General features: G+C 32.5%; 1 protein-coding gene across 10 annotated transcripts in view; it reads right to left on the bottom strand.

Annotated features, from left to right (window-relative positions):
* Positions 1-24,078, bottom strand: part of R3HDM1 (R3H domain containing 1) — a 172,508-nt gene that overhangs the window by 62,923 nt on the left and 85,507 nt on the right. For 7 of the 10 annotated variants that reach the window (XM_031960004.1, XM_031960003.1, XM_031960005.1 and 4 more), the window contains exons 3-5: positions 22,934-23,144; positions 9,847-9,888; positions 9,249-9,341 (exon numbers count right to left, since the gene is read on the bottom strand). In XM_031960004.1, the coding sequence (XP_031815864.1) occupies positions 9,249-9,341; positions 9,847-9,888; positions 22,934-23,104 (306 nt within the window). In that variant the 5' untranslated portion in view covers positions 23,105-23,144. Of the gene's footprint in view, positions 1-9,248; positions 9,342-9,846; positions 9,889-22,933; positions 23,145-24,078 lie in introns of those variants that run through there. The other 3 variants (XM_031960011.1, XM_031960010.1, XM_031960012.1) reach the window with 2 other exon arrangements.

Raw genomic sequence — 24,078 nt, 5'->3', positions numbered from 1 at the left:
CATCTGAGCTGAACTTTGAATCAACTAAGGATTCTAAAAGGCCAAAGACAATAGAGATTCCATGGCAAGTATGGACTATTTTGCAAGATGCTTAGGCGACCTTCATTTCTAAAATATATAGACAATTAACTCAAATTTATAAGAATTCAAGCCATTCTCCAATTGATAAATGGTCAAAGAATATGAACAGACAATTTTCAGATGAAGAAATTGAAACATTTCTAGCCACATGAAAAGGTGCTCTAAATCACTATTGATCAGAGAAATGCACATTAAGACAATTCTGAGATAACACTACACAGTTCTCAGGTTTGGCTAAGATGACAAGAAAGGATAATGATGAATGTTGGAAGGGATGTGGGAAAGCTGGGGCATTGATACGTTGGGGTGGAATTGTGAATACATCCAACCGTTCTGGAGAGCAATTTGGAAGTAATTTCAAAAAGTTATCAAACTGTGCATACCCTTTGACCCAGCAGTGTTTCTACTGGGCTTATATCCCAAAAAGATCTTAAATGAGGGAAAGGGACCTGTATTTGCAAAAATGTTTGTAGCACCCCTCTTTGTAGTGGTAAGAAACTGGAATCTGAGTGGATGCCCATCAATTGGAGAATAGCTAAATAAGTTATGGTATATGAATGTTATGGAATATTATTGTTCTGTAAGAAACGACCAACAGGATGATTTCATAGAGGCTTGGAGAGACCTACATGAATTGATGCTGAGTGAAATAAGCAAAACCAGGAGATCATTGTGCATAGCAACAACAAGACTACATCATCAATTCTGATGGACTTGGCTCTCTTCAACAATGAGATGAACCAAACCTGTTCCAAATGTTTAGTAATGAAGAGAGCCATCTCCACTTAGAGAGAGGCCAGTGGGAACTGAGTTTGGACCACAACATAGCATTTTCACTCTCTCTGTTGCTGTTTGCTTGCATTTTGTTTTCCTTCTCAGGTTTTTTTTCTTTCTAGATCCTATTTTTCTTGTGCTGCAAGACAACTGTATAAATATGTATACGTTGGATTTAACATATACTTTAACATATTTAATATGTATTGGACTACCTGTCATCTAGGGGAGGAGGTGGGAAGAAGGAAGGAAAAATTTGGAACAGAAAGTTTTTCAAGGGTCAATGTTGAAAAATTACCCATGTATATGTTTTGTAAATAAAAAGCCTTATGTCCATCAATTGGAGAATGGTTGGGTAAATTGTGGTATATGAATAATATTGTTCTGTAAGAAGTGACCAGCAAGATGAATACAGAGAAGCTTGGAGAGAATTACATGAACTGACGCTAAGTGAAATGAGCAGAACCAAGAGATCATTATATACGTCAACAACGATACTGTATGAAGATATTATACGTCAACAACGATACTGTATGAAGATATAATCTGATGGAAGTGGATTTCTTTGACAAAGAGACCTAATTCAGTTTCAATTGATCAATGATGGACAGAAGCAGCTACACCCAAAGAAAAAAAAAACACTGGGAAATGAATGTAAACTGTTTGCATTTTTGTTTTTCTTCCCGAGTTATTTCTACCTTCTGAATCCAATTCTCCCTGTGCAACAAGAAAACTGTTTGGATCTGCACACATACATTGTATCTAGGATATACTAGGACATATTCAACATATATAGGACTGCTTGCCATCTAGGGGAGGGGGTGGAGGGTGGGAGGGAAAAATCAGAACAGAAGTGAGTGCGAGGGATAATGTTGTAAAAAAAATTACCCTGGCATGGATTCTATTAATAAAAAGTTACTATAATAATAATTTAAAAAATAAAATAAATAAATAAAAAGCTTTAATAATAATAACAATTTAAAAGATGCTTAGGGCCTGAATTAGGGTAGTGGTTATGATAGTGGAGAAAAGCGGATTTTGAGAAATTAAACTTAATTCATTGAAGTCTACTTCTCTGTTGACATTGAAGGCACTATCTTCTTTTAGTCACCCAGGCTTGCAACCCTGTGTCATTCTTAATTTCTCTCTTGCTCTTGGACTATATGTCCTACCTGGTGCCAACTCTTGTGGTTGGTTTCTACGCTTATAATGTCTCTCAAATATTTCTTACACAGGAGAGTGCTCTTGGTTCAGGCTTTTATCATCTCCTGCCTGGACTACTGCTTGAGCTTCTTGACTTGTCTGCCCTCCTCCAATCTCTCTTCATTCTGATCTATCTTCCACTCTGCTGACAAAATGAAGTGAAAGTCTGACCACATCACACCCTGCCCTTCCTCAATAAATTCTAGTGACTTGGTATTACCTCCAGTGATCAAATAAAAAAATCCTATTTGTTTTTAAAAATTCCTTCTAATATTGCCTTTTTTGGTCTCTCTAAGTCTTCTTAAACTTTTCTCCATGTACTCTATCATTCAGGAACAATAGCCGCCTTGCGTTTGCTCAAAAATAACACTGGATTTTCTGACTCAGTGCCTGACTTTACAGTGATTATCCTTGAGGCCTGAGATGCATTCTCTCCTTACATCTGACTATGGCCTTCTTTGGTTTCCTTTAAGACACAGCTCAAATTTCATTCTGCAAGAGAACTTTCTGTTCTCTACTTCCCTCTCAACCCACAAGCGCCTTCCCCTCTCACATAGGCTTCTATTTCTTCTCTCTATATCTTACACCTAGACACATACTTATATACATACTTGTATATTTTCTTCCATTAAGATGAGGGCTCTTTGGAGGCAGGAACCATCGTTTTTTTTTTGTTTTTTTTTTTAAACTTTCTTTGTATCCCCAATACATAGCATAGTGCTTAGTACATAAAATGTTTATTGACTAATTAAAGCTAAGTAATTAGGCAATCAAGCAATCTTTCGTTATTATTTTAAAAAAAAACTATTTTAAAGGCAATTTTACTGTATGAATTTAACTAGAATAATTGGTAGAAATGGCTTCTCACTAGGAGCTCCTCATACCAATGAAATCATAAGTTTAGTGTCTATCCCTAGCTAATTAAAAAATAAAAGTATTCAACACTAATTTATATATTATGGGCATTTGGATATATAGGACAAGGATTTGAAATCAGGTTGTGCCAATTACTAATAAGACAAGTCACTTATCTTGTTTCCAATCTCCAAACCTGTAAAATAAGGACTTATTTCTAAATAACTTCTGAAGTTTTTTTTTAATCTCTAAAACATCCAGCCCTAGATTTTGGAAAGCTGAAAAGAACATAGCTTCATTTAGTGAGGAAAAATGATGACGAGAATTGAAAGCAATTCAACTTGCCATTCCTGAGGAAAAAGTAGGGTTCTTTTTCACTTGAATTATGTTTATGTTTGATCAAATTTCCAGAAAATATGTCTAATCCATTTTTTTCCTTTGCTTCAAAGAATCAATACTAAAGAGAAAAATGAAATTTAGCACTCTCAATTCAGAGGAAGAAGACATTATTAAATGGGATTTAAAATAAACTTTTCAAAATTCTCATATTAGATCTTTATATAAATAATTCTTTAGACTATTTCCTGCTACTTTATTCTGTCACATCTACAATTTCCCCACAAATCTCTAAATCAAAAGTAGTATGATAAATTCTATATATTAAGTTTCTTTTCCATTGAAGATATTGTCATTTTAAACTACTTAATACTTTCCCCTTATTATTTTTGAAAAATATCTATTATGCAATTAGGTCTAATGTTGATTTTCGTAAGATAGTAATCTCATAGAAATCAAAATTTTCATGAGTCTTACCCATCTACTTGTATTCATCAATAAGTCCATTTCAAAACCATAATCCTATCAAATCCAGCAAAAGGAAAAAAAATTTTTACACAATGACAATCTCTTGTATTTCAACTTTTCTACCAAATATTTATACTTTATTTAGAATCCTAGGAAAATGTAAAGTATAACTTAGAGGATTAAAACTGTTAACACTTCAGTGGTTTTAAATATGATTTTAACTGGAATTCCAAGTGCATGTCAACAAACCTCAAATCTAAAATTACTTCTAAACTAAGCTAGAAGCACCATTCCATTATGTAGTAAAGTTACTTTTTTTTTAATAGATCACAAATTATAACTCTTTTAGATGCATTCGAACTTTTCAGATCTTTAGTTATATAGCCTTTAAAATAAGTTTTCCAATACAAGTGAATTAGCAGTATTTAGAATGCTATCTATCATAAAAGGTCACGATACAAGGATCAATTAATTATTTTTTTACTTAGTTTTCTTTGAGTTCTTCCAGAGTAAAGAAGAATAAGATTAGGATACAGAGGGAAAAGAAGGGAGCTCATTAAGAATTAAGTCTGATATACATACTGTCTTCAGATTCATTCAAATATCTTCATTTGTTTTAATATATGTTTCAAGTTTGATGGAGTATAAGCAAGAAAAATGTCACTTTTGAACAGCATGATCACATATGTACTCAAATATATGAGAGGGTTTTTTTTAAGTCCATTTTTTTTTTTACAAGTAACATGTTTATAACAGATTGTGCCAACTGTTTTCATTATTTGAAGAACTTTTAAACTTTGGGTAAAAAATTTTGAATCAAGTTAAATATTGCTCTGGGAGGTCTCCAAATGGATGTGCTTTACTAGTTCAATGGTTTTTATTTTTTCTTTTCTGAACAAACCTCTAACTAGGAACTTGAGAAAACATTAACAATTTAATATTTACTTATTCATTGCTTACTTTGTTGAGGATTTCAACACAAAAAAAGGAAGAAAGGAAAAGAAAAAAGCAAGAAGAAAGAAGGATGTTGCAATATGGAGCCACCTGCCAGTAGCTGCTGGAGGTCTAACTCAGACCTGTGGAATGGATCTCTTCATGTGAGAGGATGATGATGGGACAAGGAGATTGAGAGGCATTTGTGTTCTCTGACCTCCCCACCAAGAGGCCGTTGCGTAGTCTGACCTCTCTCCTCTTTCCTCCAATTTATTTCATTCCCAGTCCACAACACCGGTGTCAGTAAAGGCTGCTTTGCAACTCCTTCAAGTGTTATGATTCACAGCAGTAGAGGTTCTTGGAGAACTGACCTGCCTCTTCACCTAGGCATGGTCCTTAACAGAAGGAAAGGAAGGGAAGAATTGGAGGAAAGAAAGAAAAGGAAGAAAGAAAATATTCTTGCTCTCAAGGGGCTTACATTCTATAAGGGATACACAGTACATATAGGTGACTAAATACAATTTAATTTGGTGAGAGCACTCTAACAATCTGTCTTCATGAATGAGATTGTACAGGAGCTCAGTTTGAATGAATAAGGAGTATAAAAAAAAGTAATGTGAAAATAATCCAGGTTTGTAGAGACTAGTATATGACAGGAGATGGAATTTAGGCCAATAGTTTAGTAGGCATGTTGAATGTGCAAAAAGTAAAAATCTTTCAGAAAGGTAGGCTTTTAATTCTACATTGAGTTTTCCTTTTATGCATAAGCAATAAGCAATCACTAAAAATTTTTCAGTGGAGGAATGATATGGCCAGTCCTATGACACAGGAAGATTATTTTCAGAGCGAGATGAAAGATGTACTAAAAAAGTAAGAGACCAGTAGTTATGACAAGGGCCTGAAGGAAATATAAGTTTTATCAGTGAAGAAGTGTGAAGGTAGAATTGATAAGATAATTTAACTTGGATGATTTATAAGATAATAAATTTTCAACCATTATGTACACATTTCATTCTCATATAAATACACAGATAGACACCATTATCTTATATATAGTAGGCACTGCAGGTTTTCACTTCCAAGAAAAATCTTTATTTAAAGCTTTTACTATTCATTACTCTAAGCTATAAACTGCATTTTATCATAACTTTATAATAACACAAAACTAAGTGACATTAAATGATGATAATGCTTTCTTGAGCTATTAGGCAAATGTTTTTTATTTAGGGCTAAAGTCCATCTACTATTGACTTGAGTGTGACTAAATAATATTCCTTTTAAAATACTGGCAGAAAATACTCCAGATAACTGTGCCAAAGGAAGTAAATATAAAGCTATCACTTCTACCAAACAATACCAAATTTTATTGTGAAAAAATATATTTATATTTATATATGGTTACCTGAAAGCCATCTTATTACAACAATGTTTCAAGAGTGTTGTTATTAAACAGAGTAGTTTAATAATAATAATGATTATGACAACAACAATAATAGCTAGCATTTTTATAGCACTTTGAAGGCCTACAAAGCACTTTACAAATATGATATCATTTTATCTTCACGAGAACTCTAGGTATTATTATTATACCCATTTGAGAGATGAAGCAACTAAGGCACAAAAAGCTAAGTGACTTGCACAGGGTCACAAAAACAGTAAATGTGTGAGCCTGAATTTGAGGTCTTTCTGACATTAGGTCTATCACTGTGTCCCCTAGCTGCTTCTTAGTTGTTTCAGAGCAGGGGACAGATTTTTGATGAGCCATCTGTAACTGTATTATTTTTGACCAATTGCACACATCTGCATAGCATAGATAGCTTATGATAGAGGGATATGTTATCACAGAATTATTTATTGATTTTACCTTCAACCAAGTGTGATAACCAGCAACAGACAAAACTATTAGGGAATAAAAGTTAAATTCTATAGGTCAAATAATTAAGGGGGAAAAAAGTAAGGCAACGAGAGAAAAGGTAGTGGAATCTTAAAAAAAATCCTTTCAAATTCTGTAGCCTATGTTACATATTGAAAACTTCGAAAATTGCTGTTCACTAAATAAGAAGCAGCTTGATATAGTACTACAACTGAGAGGCTTACCTAAAAGGAAGATCAGGATTCAAATCCTATTTCTGACATATACTGGATGTATTGACTCAAAACAATTTACATGTTAAACTCTCAGTCCTTTATGCAAGTGATGTCAATATTTTGTAGGGGAAGGTGAGTGTCGGGGCCACTAATCTGTATATAAGGATCCCTGAAATATGTAACAACTTAGAAAATCCCATATTATCCCTATCTATATTTTATTGTATTTTCAAAATTTTGTTGACTATGTCCCAATTAAATTTAATTTGATTAAGGCCACAGTAGGGAAAGCTGTAAGCCATCATATCAGGTTACATGTTTAGCATTTTAGCTTTAGGCAACAGACCAAAAATTGCATTATAATTGCAGATCTGTATTGGTAGATTGAGACTCCTTATTGTGAACTGTTCTCCAGCAATGAAACCAAAGGCAAAGAAAGTAACAGTTTAAATAGTTTAAAAACAGTTCTAAAATAAAGATTTAGAAGGTGACACATATAGCTTAGCCAAAGAATACAGATGTCTTTTCTCCTCTTTTCTGAAATAAATGCTCATCTTCCTCTGGCCCTTTATGAAACATTGCCTACATCTTTCTGCCAACTTTTAAAAAAATGTATCAAAACCTTATCTACTGTGCATATACTGAGCCCAATGTAGTTTTTCACCTGTTTTATGCTTATAATATCTGATTTACATATATTTACTTCTTACTAATCATGGGAACATGAATTATGATTTTTTAAAGTTCTATCCAATTCAACAAGGACCTAGATTATAAGGCACTCAATTTAAGAGTGAGACCTCAACAAATTGTGATTCATTTTACGTAAGGATTCTCTGGAAAATTCTTATTACTGAAAATATAGCCAGATACAAAAGTAAGATCAGTATGGAATATAGTCTAAATATTAGTTTTCAAGCTAATCCTCAACTATCAATGTCTTATTATAGAACAGAGATGAATCAAAATTAAGAGAACATTACCAAACTTTATTTTATGTGATAATCTTAATCCCATTTAAAAAATTAGGTTTACTGATGAATAAAAAAAAAGTACTTCAATTTTTCTTTCTTGGGAGGAAGTGCTATCCAAGTAACGAAACAGAAATTATAGGTAAGAGAAGAAAAAAAGTTATAGGCAATTCACAAAACATATCCTCACTTGCTTGGAGGGGCTGAGGGTGGTATAATAGGAAGTTAGATGGGTAAGAGACAGTAAAAGAGGGACAAAATAACCTTAAATGGCGATTAGCCAGGTAGAATTTGAAACTGACTAGTAAATCTCCTTTGACCTATTCTATTGGGAGGCCTTGAGGTAAGGAATTCAAATACATCTGTAAACCTCAAGAAAACTCTAATTCCGGAATTACAATCAATCTATATGCTAGGTAGGTTTACTTTAGGGAAAACTACTAACTTGTGTTTATGTTATTTGGCATTATACCCCGGCAACTATTATTTTAAAGAATGCATAGGATTCTGAATGGGTTAAGATGTAAACCTATATTATGGAATATACATTTTATCCTGTAATTCAATTAAATGACAATTAGTTTAAAAGGGCTAGAAAAGGAAATTCTATGATTCATTCAAGAATTTTCATTGATATAATGAAAAGATTTGATTTTTGATAAAATAATCTTTCATTTTAAAATTATAATGATTTCAGCATATCCCATTACATATCAAAATATCTAGAGCAGTACAGTCTGTACAATGACTTAGAAAATCACAACTAAACATAATCAATATTATACCATATCTTTATTTATGTTGTTAAACATCTCCCAATTACATTTTAATATGGTTTAGCCAGCATGGAGAGTCTTATAGCTACATGCAGCTCCAAGTTTGACACCTTTGATCTATAGAGTTTACAATTTTACAATTGTAATCATTTGGAAAAGGAAGAATTCAATTATTATTCAGGATAATTGAGCAAAGTTGTCAGAAATTTTAGGTCAAATTACCATCATCTCTAATTTAGCCTCAGACCAACAACAGATTTTTTTAGTTAAGTAGTTTCTTACTCACAAGTAAATGGATATATGGCTTATTGAAAAAGAGAAATAAGTCAACATACTTTCATGAAGAAATCAAAGCCATTTCAAATTGACTGTGGCCCTGTCAGGAGATTTGACTGACTTGATCTTGGAAAATAGAATAAAATACTTAAAAGGATGGATTATTTTAATTTCATTATTTCTGCATTTTATTTTATAGGAAGAAAAAGGTAAGGAACTTCAGATAGGACAACTGGAAAAACAGAACATCACATCCCACCATACAAATTGTCTTGTCAAAAACCCAATTTTTCCTGAGACAAATACCTTGAGCTTTAAGTAAAACAAAACAGATTTGTTTTCACCCACCAACATTCAATGGTAACAATATCACTTTGACCTGTTTGTTCAAAACAAAACAAAATAAAACACTTTCCTTAGCTTTCCAAAAAGCATTCTCCAGGGAATACATGATTTCTATCATGTCTTCAAATTATATTAATTTTACCTGGTTATCATCCTGTGATATCTCCGCTGTGGGAGGTGGTGGAGATTCTTCACACACTGCAAGGCTCCGAACTAGCTTTAACTTTGAACTTGACTAAAGAGAAGTATTTATAATTAACACTACATTTCACAAAACTAGGGCATATCCAAAACCCCCTAAAGAGGGCCTTTTGTATTTCTTTATAAATAGTTTCTGCCAAATACAAAAGTAGATGAAATGTACACAAAGTTAAATGTATCATTAAGCACTACTAATCCCTTTATTAAAAAGGAAAACAAGCAGTTGAAGCTTTGAAAATCACATAGCATCAGCAACGGGTATAATTCCAATTTTTTAAAAAGCTAGCCAAAACCCAACGAATGGTAGGAAGCTACTTTCTCTTGCTATGGATAAAAAGCCATCAAAAGTATAAAGCAAATGCACAAAAGCAGACAACTAGGCAAGACAAAAACCCCAAACAAACAAACAAAAAAAAGCTTTCTGCCAAAAACAAAATATGGCAAAATTAAGTTTAATGTAATTAATTTATGAAAATAAGAATTCATCAACCATGAAGGAAGTCCCTTGACATGCCAGCACACCCAAGTATTTACTATACCTTTGACCTTTTTCCTGTCTGTCCAAACGACTGCACTGGACGCTGAATATTGGGTATAAGAGAGGTTTGTATTAAATTTTACAGTGAAATAAGAGGATGTTATTAAATACACAAGTTACTACAGAAGAACTAACCATATGTAAAAAAACAGCAAAGGAGGAAAGGTCATTGTTAGTCTAAGAATGTTGATTTTTCTAATTAAGGGTGTAACTTTTTTTGATAGCAGTCCAATAAAAGATTCTCTATTTTTTCATCTTGTAATGATTAAATTAAATCTTGTTAAAAAAAAAATCAATTGAGGAATTTTAAGTAATAGTGTTCCCAAGTAGGAACAAAAATGGAAAACAAAAGAAGAGCAGTTTCCAAATTTCAACCTGTGGAGATTAGTCCTGTGAAACTGCTTTTAGTATTATACCAATTCAACAGCGATTATTTCTGTGCCCTGCCCCTCCCCGCCCTGGAGTTTTTATACTGATGCAGTAAAAAGCACAGGGCAGTTTGCTTGTCATTCCTCTTGAAATGACCAACTGCTAAAAGTGGCCTTGACTCTGAATTACATAATTAGAAACCACAATGACAGAGTTTCTTTCCTAAAGTAATTTGTCTAAGGATTACTTATATTTGGATTGAAAATTACTGCTGGGACTTAGAAATATTTGTCTTGTGCTTATACAGCCTAGAGGTTAAGAGTTTGACAGAGAAACTTCTGAGCAACAGAAAAAAAAAAAATTATAGTCGTTAATTCTCAAGTATGTATTTACATATTAAAAAGAAAAACCACTAGTATTATTTTTTTAATAATCAGTTTCTATTCCTACCAAAAGAAATAGTATGGGGGATGCTATGTTTAAGGAATAGTTCTATGACTGCTCTGGGATAGTGGTTTAGAATGGGAAAAAAAAAAAAAAAAGACACAGGATCCAACTTCAAGTTCTTGCAGGTCACATTAAAAAAGAAGTATATTCTGAAACCCAAAACCCAAACCTGCAAAATTCAGGAACAAACATGATACAAAAGTATGCAAAATGCCAAGATAAAAGCACTGAAGTATGCATTAATGTATTTTCACTTTCAAGATTAGGTGAAGTAGTGTGTTATAGTTTTAAAGTCATAAGACTTTTAAGTCTGAGTAGTTGACCAAGGGAAAATAGCCTACTTTGGGTCTTTCATTTTCTGTAACATGGCAAAATAAAAAATGTTTGCATTACTATCTACCTAACCAAGTTGTTTTGAGGAAAGTACTTTGCAAATCATAATGTGCCAAATAACTTATTATTAATAAGATAATGCTTCACTATTTCACCCTAACACACAAATAACAATAACCCCCCTTTTGTCAAATAGTTATGGCACTAAATTCATTATTCAGTTAGGAACTAAAATTTATTTTTGAATAATACTCTTCATTTAGGGAAACAAAGCTCCTATCAAGAACCCTAAAAATCATCACCAAATCATAACAGTTTACTATAGAATAGGGTGGTCAAGTTGCCCCACCTAAATCAAAAGCAGTTTACTTAAGAAACAAATTATATTAAGTAACTTTAAATAAACATAGGCATGCACACACAGCATGCGCTTAGCAATGTTGCCAAGAAACTACTTTACATTTAGTTACCTTCACCCACTCTTCTTATCCTCCCCTTTAATTTGCACAAATAAGATTACTAATTGTTTGGAAGTAACACTTGTATCTAATATTAGAAGAAAATGAAGGCAGAAATTTGATATTTCAGGGTCAGGATTTAAAAGAATAACATTTTTTAAATAGGGTATGTTGTTGCTAGGAAAAGACACATTATGATTAATGTGTTTATTTAAGCCCCAACGGAATAAAAGGTTGAGAATAAATTGGTCTGTAGTCTTAATTAACATAAAAAGTAAGGAAAAAATGAAGATAGTTTTATATTTGCACTCTTTTACAAAGATATAAAAGAAACAGTGGGTATGGAAACAATAAACCTAAACAAAATAGTGCATCCATATAAATTATTGCATATAGACTTGCTGAAATGATTTGTAGAGACACAAGAAAATATGCAACAAAATAGACTGCAACACAATATATAAAGCATATAAACTAGCTTGCCTTGGTTTAGATTAATGCCTTTTGTTTCATCTTCTTCTTCGTTATGGATTCATAAGCCAGTCTACTGCAAAAAATACAAATCTCCCATATTTCATATTACACTATACAGCAAAATTTTAGTACCCACTTAATCTTAAAATTTAATTTTACCATTTTAGGATCTGCAGCTTTTTAAAAAGGTCTGTGTTACTTTTTTAAAAAGTAACTTAACTTTTACTTCTCAGGTAATATATTTTGTTTCATATTATGGTATGAAGGCGGGAAGTAAGCAATACAAAAGTACAAAATATCCTATGTTAGACCTCAACTTGAGAAGATGCCACAAATTGTTCAGTGACTGATAACAAAGGAGAAAAATGATGTGTCAATAAGGAATTGAGAGTCCAATTAGTTTAGCTAGCATTTATTAAGCAATGATTATATGTAAGGCACTGTACTAAATACTATAATCTGGGTTAAGTACATGAAAACACAATCTGTAGAAAACAACAAAGAAATTTTATCTTTATTTATTGTGGTACACTTCAAAATAAGGACAAAGAGGTAAAAAGATAATCTTGTTCTGTTAAAGAATCTATCTCTTAGTTTGATTGGAAATATTAAAAAGAATATCTTTTAAAATTATGACAATTTTAAACACACTTCAGATGACCGAACTAGAAATATCTTGGGCTGTCTACTGCTACTTGGAAGGCAGAGGAGGCTTCTGAGTCACAGCAACTGGCCATGATATGAGTTTATACTGGTGGGTAGAATATAGGTAAGAACTTGGGACAGAACAATTACCCAATTAGAGAACTGAGGGCCCAACAATCAAGAAATCCAATGATGCTAGGATATATTCTATATGCTTAACAAGTGGTAGTCTGTGTTCTTTTCAAAGAGCATTGTGAATGTCTGGTTAGTTTTTAAGTATTAACTGATATTTTTCCATGGTAGTGTGCCTCAGGGATCTAGTTCTTGTGATGTTCATCATTTTTCATCAATGATATAGAAGAAATCATAGGTGACATGCTTAAAAAAATTTGGAGATGATACAAGGCTAGGAAGAATTGTTAATATGATGGATGACATAACTAGAACAAAAAAAAATCTTGACAAGCTAGAAGGATAGGTTTACTGTAAAAATTTTTAAAAATTTAATAGATATAAATTAAAAAAACAAATCAAAACGTCATAAGATAGGGGAGGTAGACATGGACTCTGAGTTGTACTTCTTTGGGAGTGATTAGCAGTTTCTCTCTTGCAGAGCCATTCACAGATTCATCTATCTCCAGTTCTGGGCAGAAACTGAATGTAAATAGATTTGTGGGTTGTGAGAGCAGGGAGTAAATGTCGGTAAAAATCAAAATAGAAAAATGTGCTTTTTTTTGGAAGTACAGAATTAAAAGTTGGTAAGACCTCCAGCAAGGCAAAGTCAATTCCAAAGGGATTTAAAAAAGAAGGAAAACCAAAAGAAAAATGGAAAAGATATGTACAAATTATAAAAACAAACCTTTATCCCCTATCAAGTATAGTGGAATCAGTCCTAAACTTGCTTACAGGAAAAACAGAAATAGCACTAATGAAATTAAAAAAAGGAGATGGATTGTACTGAATGAAAATATTCTGTTCTAAGAATGTTGCCATTTTGAGGATCTTGATGGATCAATATACTAGGATGGAAAAGATAATAAAAGCGTGGGGGGAAAAACCCAATCAAATCTTGGAACCTTATTAATATTGAAAAAAGGGAACTGAAAGAACATTGATTAACTACTGACCTATTTGTCTAGCCTTTGATTTGTAAAGAATCTTTGTCAGTTCTCTACACACAAGCTGAAGACATCTAGAGCATTATTAGTAGAGATCAAGCAAGCTTTCAATAAGAGATATTTAATTAACTATATATCACATTTCACAAGTGATTTACTATTTTACAAATGATAGAACACAGAAAACAGATAATCCTTGTGAATATATTGCTTGTTGACTATGAAAAAACATCTCATTTGGCAGAGCAAAAGCCACTTTAGAAGCTCTTTCCCATTAGTGTCACATGAAAAAAATGTTCCAAATCACTATTGATTATAGAAATTAAAATTAAAACAAATCTAAGGTACCACCTCACACCCATCAGACTGTTTGACTGAAAAGGAAAAATGACAAAGGTTGGAGAGAATGTGGGAAAATAGGTACACTAATGTATTGCTGTGAACAGTTCAACCTTTCTGGAGAAAAATGTACAACTATGCCCAAAGCACTATAAAAGTGTGCATATCTTCTGATGAAGAAATACAATCACTATGTTTGTACCCTAAAGAGATAAAAGGAAAAGAAAAAATAACTCTTATCTACAAAAATATTTATTTATAGTAGCTCTTTTTGTTGTGGTAAAGAATTGAAAATTGAAGGGATGCCCATCAATTGGGGGAGAGGCTGAATAAGTTATAGCATATAATTGTAATGGAATACTGTTATAAGTGGAAAATTTACATCAAATGACAGAAAGGGAGAATAAGCTGAACCAGGAGAACAACGTTCTCAGCAATAATAATATTGTTAATGATAATCAACTGTGAAAGACTTAGCAACTCTGATCAATACAATAATCCACAATAATACCAAAAGTCTAATGACGAAACCATGTTATCCACCTCCATACAGAGAACAGATGGATTCTAAGTACAGATTGAAGCATCCCACCTCCCCTTATTTGTTCTTGTTCTTGGGAGTTCATATGGAAATATGTTTTACAAGACTTTGTGTGTGTTTGCATTCTCAATGGCTGAGGAAGGAGGTGGAAAGGAGAAACTTTGGAATTGAAAATAAACTTAAATGTGTCTCCTGTCCATACATAAAAATCATTCACTATTCTTCATAAGAACAGAGATAGCCCTATTCAGTCATAAATATCAGGTACAGAATAAAACATAGAGATGGAAGGAATTTTGCCACTGTAAGACAATTCAACACAGACTTCAAACTAAAGAGGAATTATCAGTGGCTGATGAGCTCTTCAAATATTTCTGTTTGAGAATGACTATATGATTATTTCATGATGCAGAACACTAATAAACAAATCATGAAGTTTGTCTACGAATATATATTGGAAACAATATAAATGAACAGCAAGTTGGTGTCAGAAAATTTAAAAGGATACTTTAATTGGAAAGTGTTACCAACTTTGGTAAATATGTATGGAAAAAAAGGAAAGGAGGAAGAAAAAAAATGGAGTAAAGAGTAACCATTTCCCGTGGTTTACAGGTAATTCAGAACAAAGAAGTGGAACATTTTTGTGAGGCCCAGACTTAGAATGGGGACAGATCCTGAATAAAATCTAGACCTTCTATTGTCTTAAGGTCATGGTAAAAATATTATTTGCAAAGAACGTATGAAGTTTTAAACTGTATCTTCAAAATTAATATAGGCTTTTTGAAATTCCCCTGTATTGTCAAATTATGCCAGTGGGGAAATAGTGGGTGAACAAATAAAATCTTCAACATTCTTTGGTGTCCTGTGGCTGGCCTGTAATAATAGAGGTTCAGAACTTGGTTTGGGTTTGGGCTTTCCCTGGTGACATTAATATAATAGTAGCAGCAGAAGTAGTATATCTAGATATTAACTTTTGCTCAAAAAAAAAAAAAAAAAAAAAAAAATAAACACACAACATCTCTTTCCTTAAGCAAAAGTGGGGAACTATGGATGTGGAACCAATGTTGCATATACAGTTAGAACTGGCTAATGGGTTGGTTAATTTTGCAGAACAGATTTCTTTTTTGCTACACCTTTTATTCTTCATTACAATCTATTGCTTTTTGTAGAGAGGAGGGATGAACATATATAGAAAATAAGGGTGACATAAAAATAAGATACAAACATTTTTCAAAGAAAATTTAAAGTTGTGTAAAAGAGGGAAAAAGCAGACAAAGAAAAACATTTACCAAGTACACACTCTGTCTTTTATCATGCTCAACTCATCAATCTAGATCTTTATTAAGAGTCTTCTACTGTACATAAGTAAAAGGCAACTTCTAAGATACAATTAACAGTGAACATGAAAGATTTCGTAATGGTTACTTAATAGTAGACAATATCTTCACCATTTCAGAGCTGACTGAAGTGAAGATGATTTCAAATCTTACCTCCAACATATAAATCAGGTGTATAATCCTAACCCTTCTTAGCCTTAGTTCCTCAAAAAAGGATATAAATAGCTTCACAGAGTTGTTATGAGGATGAAATAAGGTAACACGTACAAACCTTAAAGTGCTAAATATTAGCTATTACAATGTCACTTAGTACACAAGTAATAAAATATAATTATTGCTATAATTATAATTAGTAGCTATTACACTAGTAAAAATTAGGATACTTTTTCTATTATTAAAACAAGTAACAGGCCAGGAAAAAGAACAAATGACAACTTCTAAAAATATGGTCAGGAACATTAGCTAGTTATTGATAGAAATTTAGTAGTTCTGTGATAGTTTCCATAGATCTTAATAATGGAAAATATGCTACATATAAGCTGATCTTTTCAAGTCTGTTTTATATACATAGATGTGATCCATAAGTAAATGAGATATGACTGATATCAAAGAGGAGACTTAGAAAGATCTTAGTTAACTCACGTACCTTTAAAGTTACCTCAAAATAAATACAATTTTATTAAAAGATCTCAGATGCTGATAATGCTTGTAATTACAATGATATCTTATCTATCCCACTATTTCCCATTCATGGGAATTAAAATACTATTATAACTTCCAGATCCCAATTTTTCTCATTGCTTACCTAACTTCACTTTCCTCTTTTCATGACCCTGGAAACCTGTGGGAAGCCATGTTTAATCTGAAATAAACCCATGATTTCATCTTTGGGCTATATTCCTTCCAATGAGGCAGATTTCAACGTTTCCACAAGGTGTCATCCTGTGTGATTCTTGTCCATATTTTACTATGTAATTTTCACAGGATTAATTAAATATGTGGGAATCTGTCCTTCCTTTTCTTCTTTCTTTATATTGAGGGGAACAATGTACCATTCAAACTGTCCATTTAATTTCCTTTATTCTCTGTATATATCTATATCTATATCTATATCTATATCTATATCTATATCTGCCTCCTTTCTAGGCAATCAAATTCTTGGTAATGTCCCTTATATCACTTTTTACTTGTAAATCATTGTTGGCAACATACAGATCACGATATTCTAAGATTTTGATTCATCACTGAGAAAATGAGTTCTAAGGAGACGAGTTTTTTTATAGGAGTGGACAGTTTAGAATCTTTGAAAGTAGTGTACAATTGCCCTTGTGCAGCCCAGCTTACACATTCTTCTTGCTCAATTTTGTGCTCAAGGAGGCACTCAAAAGATACTAAATATTTCTGAACCATGGAGTTTATATGATAGCTATATATTTATATATATGTACTGGCAAACCTCATCTGGAATGGCATTTAGAAAAGATTAAGGAAGTTACTTACTTTCTTATACTGCTAAAAGTCCCCTGGATCTGGAATCATAAATTCATAAATACAGAACTGGAAGGGACACCTCAGAGACTATCTAATCAAATTCCCTCATTTTACAGATGAGGGAACCTAAATTCAGAAAGTTTAAGTCATCTGACCAAAGTCACACAGGCTAATAATTATCTGAGGTGAAATTAGAGCTCAGGTCTTCTAATCCTAAATCAAAGCCATTGTGCTCTTCTTAATGTAATACATGGGCTTGAACTGATTTACTTCTCTGCCAAGTCCAATTTCCTACACTGCAATTAAAACAGGACTTGCTAACCAAGTGAGGCAGCTAATTAATGTCTTTAATTTTATGCTTACCTAGCATGTGAATTATCTAAATGTCTATTTTAGACCCAGATCTTAAGAAATTAAGGAAAAAAAAAAAAAAAAAGGAATTGTCTGTTAATTCCTCAAACAAAAATGGATAAAATACAGAGGAAAACTAAAAAGAATACCAAAACTAGTCATTCGTTTTTATTTTCTTTGAAAGAAGAAAAAAAACTAGAGGTAGGCAATACTTTAGAAAATGACTTATAGAGGGCAGCTAGTTGGTGCAAAGTACAGAGCATCAGCCCTAAAGTTAGAAGGACCTGAGTTCAAATCTGACCCAGTCACTTAACACTTACTGGCTGTGTGACCCTGGACAAGTCACTTAACCCCAATTACCTCAGCAAAAAAGAAAAAGAAAATAACTTATAAACAATGACATCAACTGGGGCCTACTGGCCTTCTGGATGATTTTTATGTGTCTGCAAAGCTTTCTTTACATGACAGGTAATAAGTGCTTTGTAAATCTTAAAGAGCTATATAAATGTTATTTGGTGATGGCTCTTAGTACTAGTAATAGCAGTAGTACTACTACTTCCTCCATCACTACCACCACCACTACACTACCACAAGCAGCAGTTATTCCCAACTGATGGATGTAAGTTAAAAAATTTTTTTTATTTTATTTTTACCATGATTTTCAAATATGTTCTATCCCTGTTTCTTTTAATGAATAAGGAAAAAAAGATAAAAAAGCAGTTTATCAAATCAAAAAATTAACCAAGTCTGATAGGATATGAAATATCACATACTCATGACTCTCTTACTTTTGCCAAAACTGAAGGAAGGTGAGTTTTTTCTCTTTTTTTTCTGTAGGACTAAACTCGGTCAGTTACTTACACAGTACCTAACTTTATTTGTTCTTTACATTTCTATTATTTTCTTGATTCTGCTTAGTTCATGTTAAATCAGTTCATTTTAGTTGTCCTGTGCTTCATTACAGTTTTCATATCCAATATTTTTTATGACACAGTGATATTAATTCCATTAAATTCATGGTACCAACCATTTGCCTAACCATTCCCAATGCAAATGAGGCATGTATCTCACTTCCAATTCTCTTTTGCCAAAAAGGGGGGAAAAAAAACCCTGCCATAAATATTATGGGATATAAATATTTTATATGGGGTTGTTCATTTTTTTAATCTTTGAATTCCATGGAGTAGTTTGCCTAGTAGTAAGATCTCTTGTTCAAAAATACAAACATTTTAGTCACTTTCCTAGAATAATTCCAAACTACTTTCCAGAACAATTGAATCAGTTCATGGCTCTTCTTTCCATAACTCTTCCAGCATAGACTCCTATATTTTTTCCTCCTTTATCAATCTGCTTGGTGTGAAGTGAAATCTCAGTTGTTTTGGTCTATATTTTTCTTATAAGTGTTTCATAATAAACTTAAGAAAGGGAAACTTTTAACAAGCAAATAAATATACTTGTTTCTATCTCAATTACCAGAAAATAACATTCATTAATTAAAAAAAAAAAAGAAAGAAAGAAAAAGGCTTTTTAAAATGAAATGCTCACAATATTATCGGGTAAGTTCTTGTTTAGGAACAAAAGAATTTTTTGAAAATGAACATATATTTACTTTTCTATCCCTTGTTACAGACTACCAATGCCATTGCTACAATCAACAACAGGAATATAGTGAAATACATATTTTTCAACTAGGGATTTATAACTGGAATGAATTTTAGCCTTCCTCCTTCCTTCTCCGTCTATTTTTCACAGGAAAAATGAAGCTCATGTACTTTGAAAATAAGCAGAACATAGTATTTTTTTGTGGGGGAGAAGGGGGAATAGAACAGGACTTTGCCTGAGCTCTTCCTAGCTTCCCTCAGAATCAACATTAGATCAAGACTCTGAATGAATTTTTGGATGACAGAACGCAAAAATATTTTAAGTGCAACAAATTTCCATTGAAGATATCTTGGAAAGACTTCAGGAAAGGTCTGTCTCAGTTGGACAGGGGGAGGAGGGGAAGGGGTGGCCCAGTGCAGGGAGAACCCATGTGGGGAATCTACTGGGAGGCTCTTAACAAAATACAGCAGTGTTGGTTACTCTGTGGGGTTCAGAAGGCCAATGGATCAGCAGACTTGCTGTGAGACCTCCAAAGCATCTAAAGAACCCCAGCATAATAAGCGGGACTTCATCAGACCCACCCAGCACAAGGGAGGAAGCCTGCAGCAGCCCCAGCACCAGCCCCAGCACAAGCAACTGAAAGCCCTTAGAGGAAACTTGGGATAATCTCCCCTATGTCTTAGGAGCAGATCTCAACCTTTAAAAATGAGCAAAAAAGCAGTGCTCTGACCATAGATAGCTATTATGGAAGAACAGAATTCAAACCCTGAGGACACTAAAAGCAAAAAGCCTATAGATAAAGCCTCAAAGGGGAATATGAACTAGTCTCCAACTCAAAAAGCTCTCTTGGAAGAATTCAAAAAGAGTCTTAAAACAGAGTTAAAAGAAAAATGGGAAGGAAATGAGAGCTTTGCAGGAGAGTTTGGAAAAGGAAACACAGAAACTGACTAAAGAAAACAAGTTTTTAAAAAATACATTTGGTGAAATGAGAAAAAATATATACTGAAGAAAACCACTTCTTAGGAAATAGTTTTGAGGAAATGGAAAAAGAAAAAAACTCTTTGAAAATAGAATTGGTGAAACGGAAAAAGAGAATAAGCAGAATAAAATGGGCACATATGTTATTATTCAAGGTACAGTAACCCGTACAGTAGTATGAAAACTAGTGTTATTAATGATGATTCTGATATATTCCTTTTGGATCACCAGAAGATTAAATTACATTTAATTGTGAGAAAAATTTATTTTACTACTTTAAAAATTTTCTATTTCATGAATGGTATCCAATTTAGGTTCTTATTTTTTCTAGCTGTTTTATCTTTAAACTTTTTTTTTCCTTTTCTTCCTTCCTTCCTTTAACATTTCCTAGGTTTTCTTTACCTCTATTGTACACCCCTTTCCAGAGCCATTCCTTTTAAGAATTTCTTTTAAAATGAAGAGAAAAACAAAAAGCAGAAAACTAATATGGTAAAAATAATTCAATGTTTATATGTAATGTACATAGACAGAGACTTCCTATATCTACAAAGAATCCAGGAGGAGATATCTTTTGCTACCTCTGATTTGTGGCCAAATTTGTTCTTTATAATTTTGCAACATTCAGTTTTAACTGTTTTGTGGTGATTCCTTCTCTTTATGCTGTTGAAGTCATTGACGGAAATTGTCTTCCTGGCTCTGCTTGGTAAGTTTCTATTAACCAGAATATTTTATTATTCAGATTTCTGATTCCATACCATGCTGGATAAAAGAATATTCTTCTTGTTATTTTGAGCTATTTAATCAATATAAGGATAAGTCTTGTCATGTAATCAATATTACTGATTAAGATAAAATTTTGTTTCATCTACTGTAACATTTAGTAGAGTAAAAGCCAAAAAAAAAAAAAAAAAAAAATCTCATATATATATATTTCCCCCCACAAAACAGTTCAAAGTTTTTAACTGAAATATAACTGTGTTACAACTTGTAGGATCATATTTATATTATAAGAAATTCCCCATACACCAAATTACACTTTCATGTAAATTCAATGGGAAGAAAAAACAAAACAAAACACATCAGTTATATCTATAGTATTTTTCCAAAGCACTAGTTCTACACATGTCCATCTTAAAGTCAGTAATTCCATTTAACTCAGTTTGGCTTGTTTGAATATAACAAAGTATTATATGCAGTAATTAAGAATGCTATGCACAGTTCATTAAAATTTTTTCTTTGAATGTGGATGCCTACAGAATCCCAGTCTTTCAAAATTTTCTATGTGACATTTTCATTTGAGAAAAATAAATTCTAAGACCGAAAAAGAGAAGTTGTAGATGAATTCCCCCTTACCCTATATACCAAAGGACTACTTAAATAGTAACAGGCTCCTGACCATTTTTCAAGGATTGTACAATGTTAGAAAATAAACACTTGATTAAGCTGGTCAGGATATAGTAAAACTTTAAATTCTTTTCTTTCATTTCTTCTATTATAAAGAAAATGAATCACAATTTCAAAGTTAAGTTAGTTTCCCTAGATTTGAGTCCATTGGGATAAACCCAAGTAAGCCCATCTTTAATGATGTGTATAACTGTAAAATTAATTTTACTACAGTTGACATCTTGTTTAATAAATGGGGATAACTAAATAGAAACTTTATTTTTCTTTTCTATTTCAAGAGAACCACAATTTTGAACACCAAAATTACAAAAGAATTAAAATCTGCTCTGAGAAAGAAAAGTTTCAATAATCTTTAAAAAAAAATTTCTTAACTTCCTAGAAAACTTTTACTTAATTATAACTAATCACTGAAGTGATACATTTACATAAATTCTATGAACTTATTGTTGCAGATTAAAAATATAAAAATATATATACTTTAAACAAATACCTGAAGCTACAATTCAGTGTTGCCCAATGTTGGTTATCAGTTTGCCACAGCCACTACACTGAGACTGAAAAGCACATTCAATATCCCTCTCCGCTAAAAAAACTAAACTTAAATAAATAGTATGTTTTAAAGTAACATATTAGACAAATGAAAAAACCCTCCAAATTGCACATTATATGATTTACTATTGTTATTCATCCATCTTAATGCTTTCTTTATCCATATATCCTAAATATTAGTTTCAGTCAGAAGTTCTTTCTGGTGGCTTATTTTCAACCTTGAGACAAGCTTAGGGTGCCAAGAGTGACTAGGGCTAGCTCTGTTTATTTTTCAATAGCAATTATTACATTTGTTTTTCATTCAAGATAGGATATTCCAATTAAGTAAAGAGGGGGCTTGATTTGCTTTTTCAACCTTTGTATTTTCAGAAAACCCAGGTTAAATAACAGCTAAGCTTTTAGAAACCAGATACTCAGATTCTGATAAGAAATTTTCATTCTATTTTTTTAAAAATACCAATTATTTTCAATACATAATGAATGATACAACTGGAACAAAGAACTAGTATGCTCACACCAGATGGCTGGCATGGTCAGCAGCAAACACTAAAGAGACATACCAGAAATTTAAATGATGAAAATTATATATCAATAAAAAACTCAAAAAACATTTATTGAAGACAATGTTTGATGCCAGGAGGAAAATCCTTACCTGTAAATCAATTTTGCTGTCAATACAACGTTCATTCTTTTCTGCTGAAATCTTCTCATAGTTTTCTGATTTGATAAGATTTTCGACTCTGGTTGCATCTTTCATTTCTGCCTCCAAACCCTTCATTGTATCAGTTCCATCTTTTACAGTAACAGTATCAGACATCCTCATTAGAGAAGGTTATTTTAGAATCCTACAGGAAACTTGAAGCCTTTAAAAGAGAAAGGAATACATGACTTATTTTTTATTCCTTAGGGTGAAAATATTTCTCCAATTTAAATATATCAGAATAGTATATGTACTATGAATTAATCGGGATATAGTTATCTCTAAAAAACTATTAGAATAATTAATTCCTGGAATTACTATTTTTCTTCTAATTTTTCATGGGGATTTTTATGATTGGAATTTGTCATTTTTTTTTTTATTTTCCTTTTAGCACTTTGAGGGAAAAACAACGGAAAGACAAGGCTAGAATATTTCACATTAAAAAAAAATGTGGGGAGGTATCTTTAATTAGGAAAATAAGTATACAACAGAATTTCTCATGCAAACTATGTGGTTGGATATCAAGAAGCAGGTTTCGTTGAAGAGGAGTAGTGGAAATCCTAAGATATCATGAAGTAAAAGGGGACAGAGTGGCAAAACAGTTATCCTCTATTCTTCCTTACCCACAATTCTGAAGATCTTGGAGTGTCTACCAAATGATTGGTGGTTTAGCCATTTTAATAGTCTTTAACTCTCCAAGACCCTCTTTTGGGATTTTCTTGGCAGAGATATTGGAGTGATCTGCCATTTCCCTCTCCAGCTTATTTACAGATGAGAAAATCACTTGCTCAGGGTTACACAGTTACTGTCTGAGGTCAGATTTGAACAAATGAAAAGGAGTTTTCCTAACTTCAGGTCTAATACTCTATCTACTGTATCACCTAGCTGTCTCTATTCAAGGGTACTCCAATTTAATTCAACAAATACTTATAATATGCACCTAAGATGCAGAGAATAGAGGAGTATGGCTTTTGGTTAGAGACAAAGTTTGGCTAAGACATGATCACTGCTTTCATGGAATAACAGTCTACTATGAGGAGAGAAACATAAATAAATATGGATAATGATGTGTAAGTGCAGGAAAAGGATAAGCAAGG

This window comes from Sarcophilus harrisii, chromosome 3 (assembly GCF_902635505.1).
Source record: "Sarcophilus harrisii chromosome 3, mSarHar1.11, whole genome shotgun sequence".
Classification (NCBI taxonomy): domain Eukaryota; kingdom Metazoa; phylum Chordata; class Mammalia; order Dasyuromorphia; family Dasyuridae; genus Sarcophilus; species Sarcophilus harrisii.
This window is presented reverse-complemented; position numbering and strand designations above follow the sequence as displayed.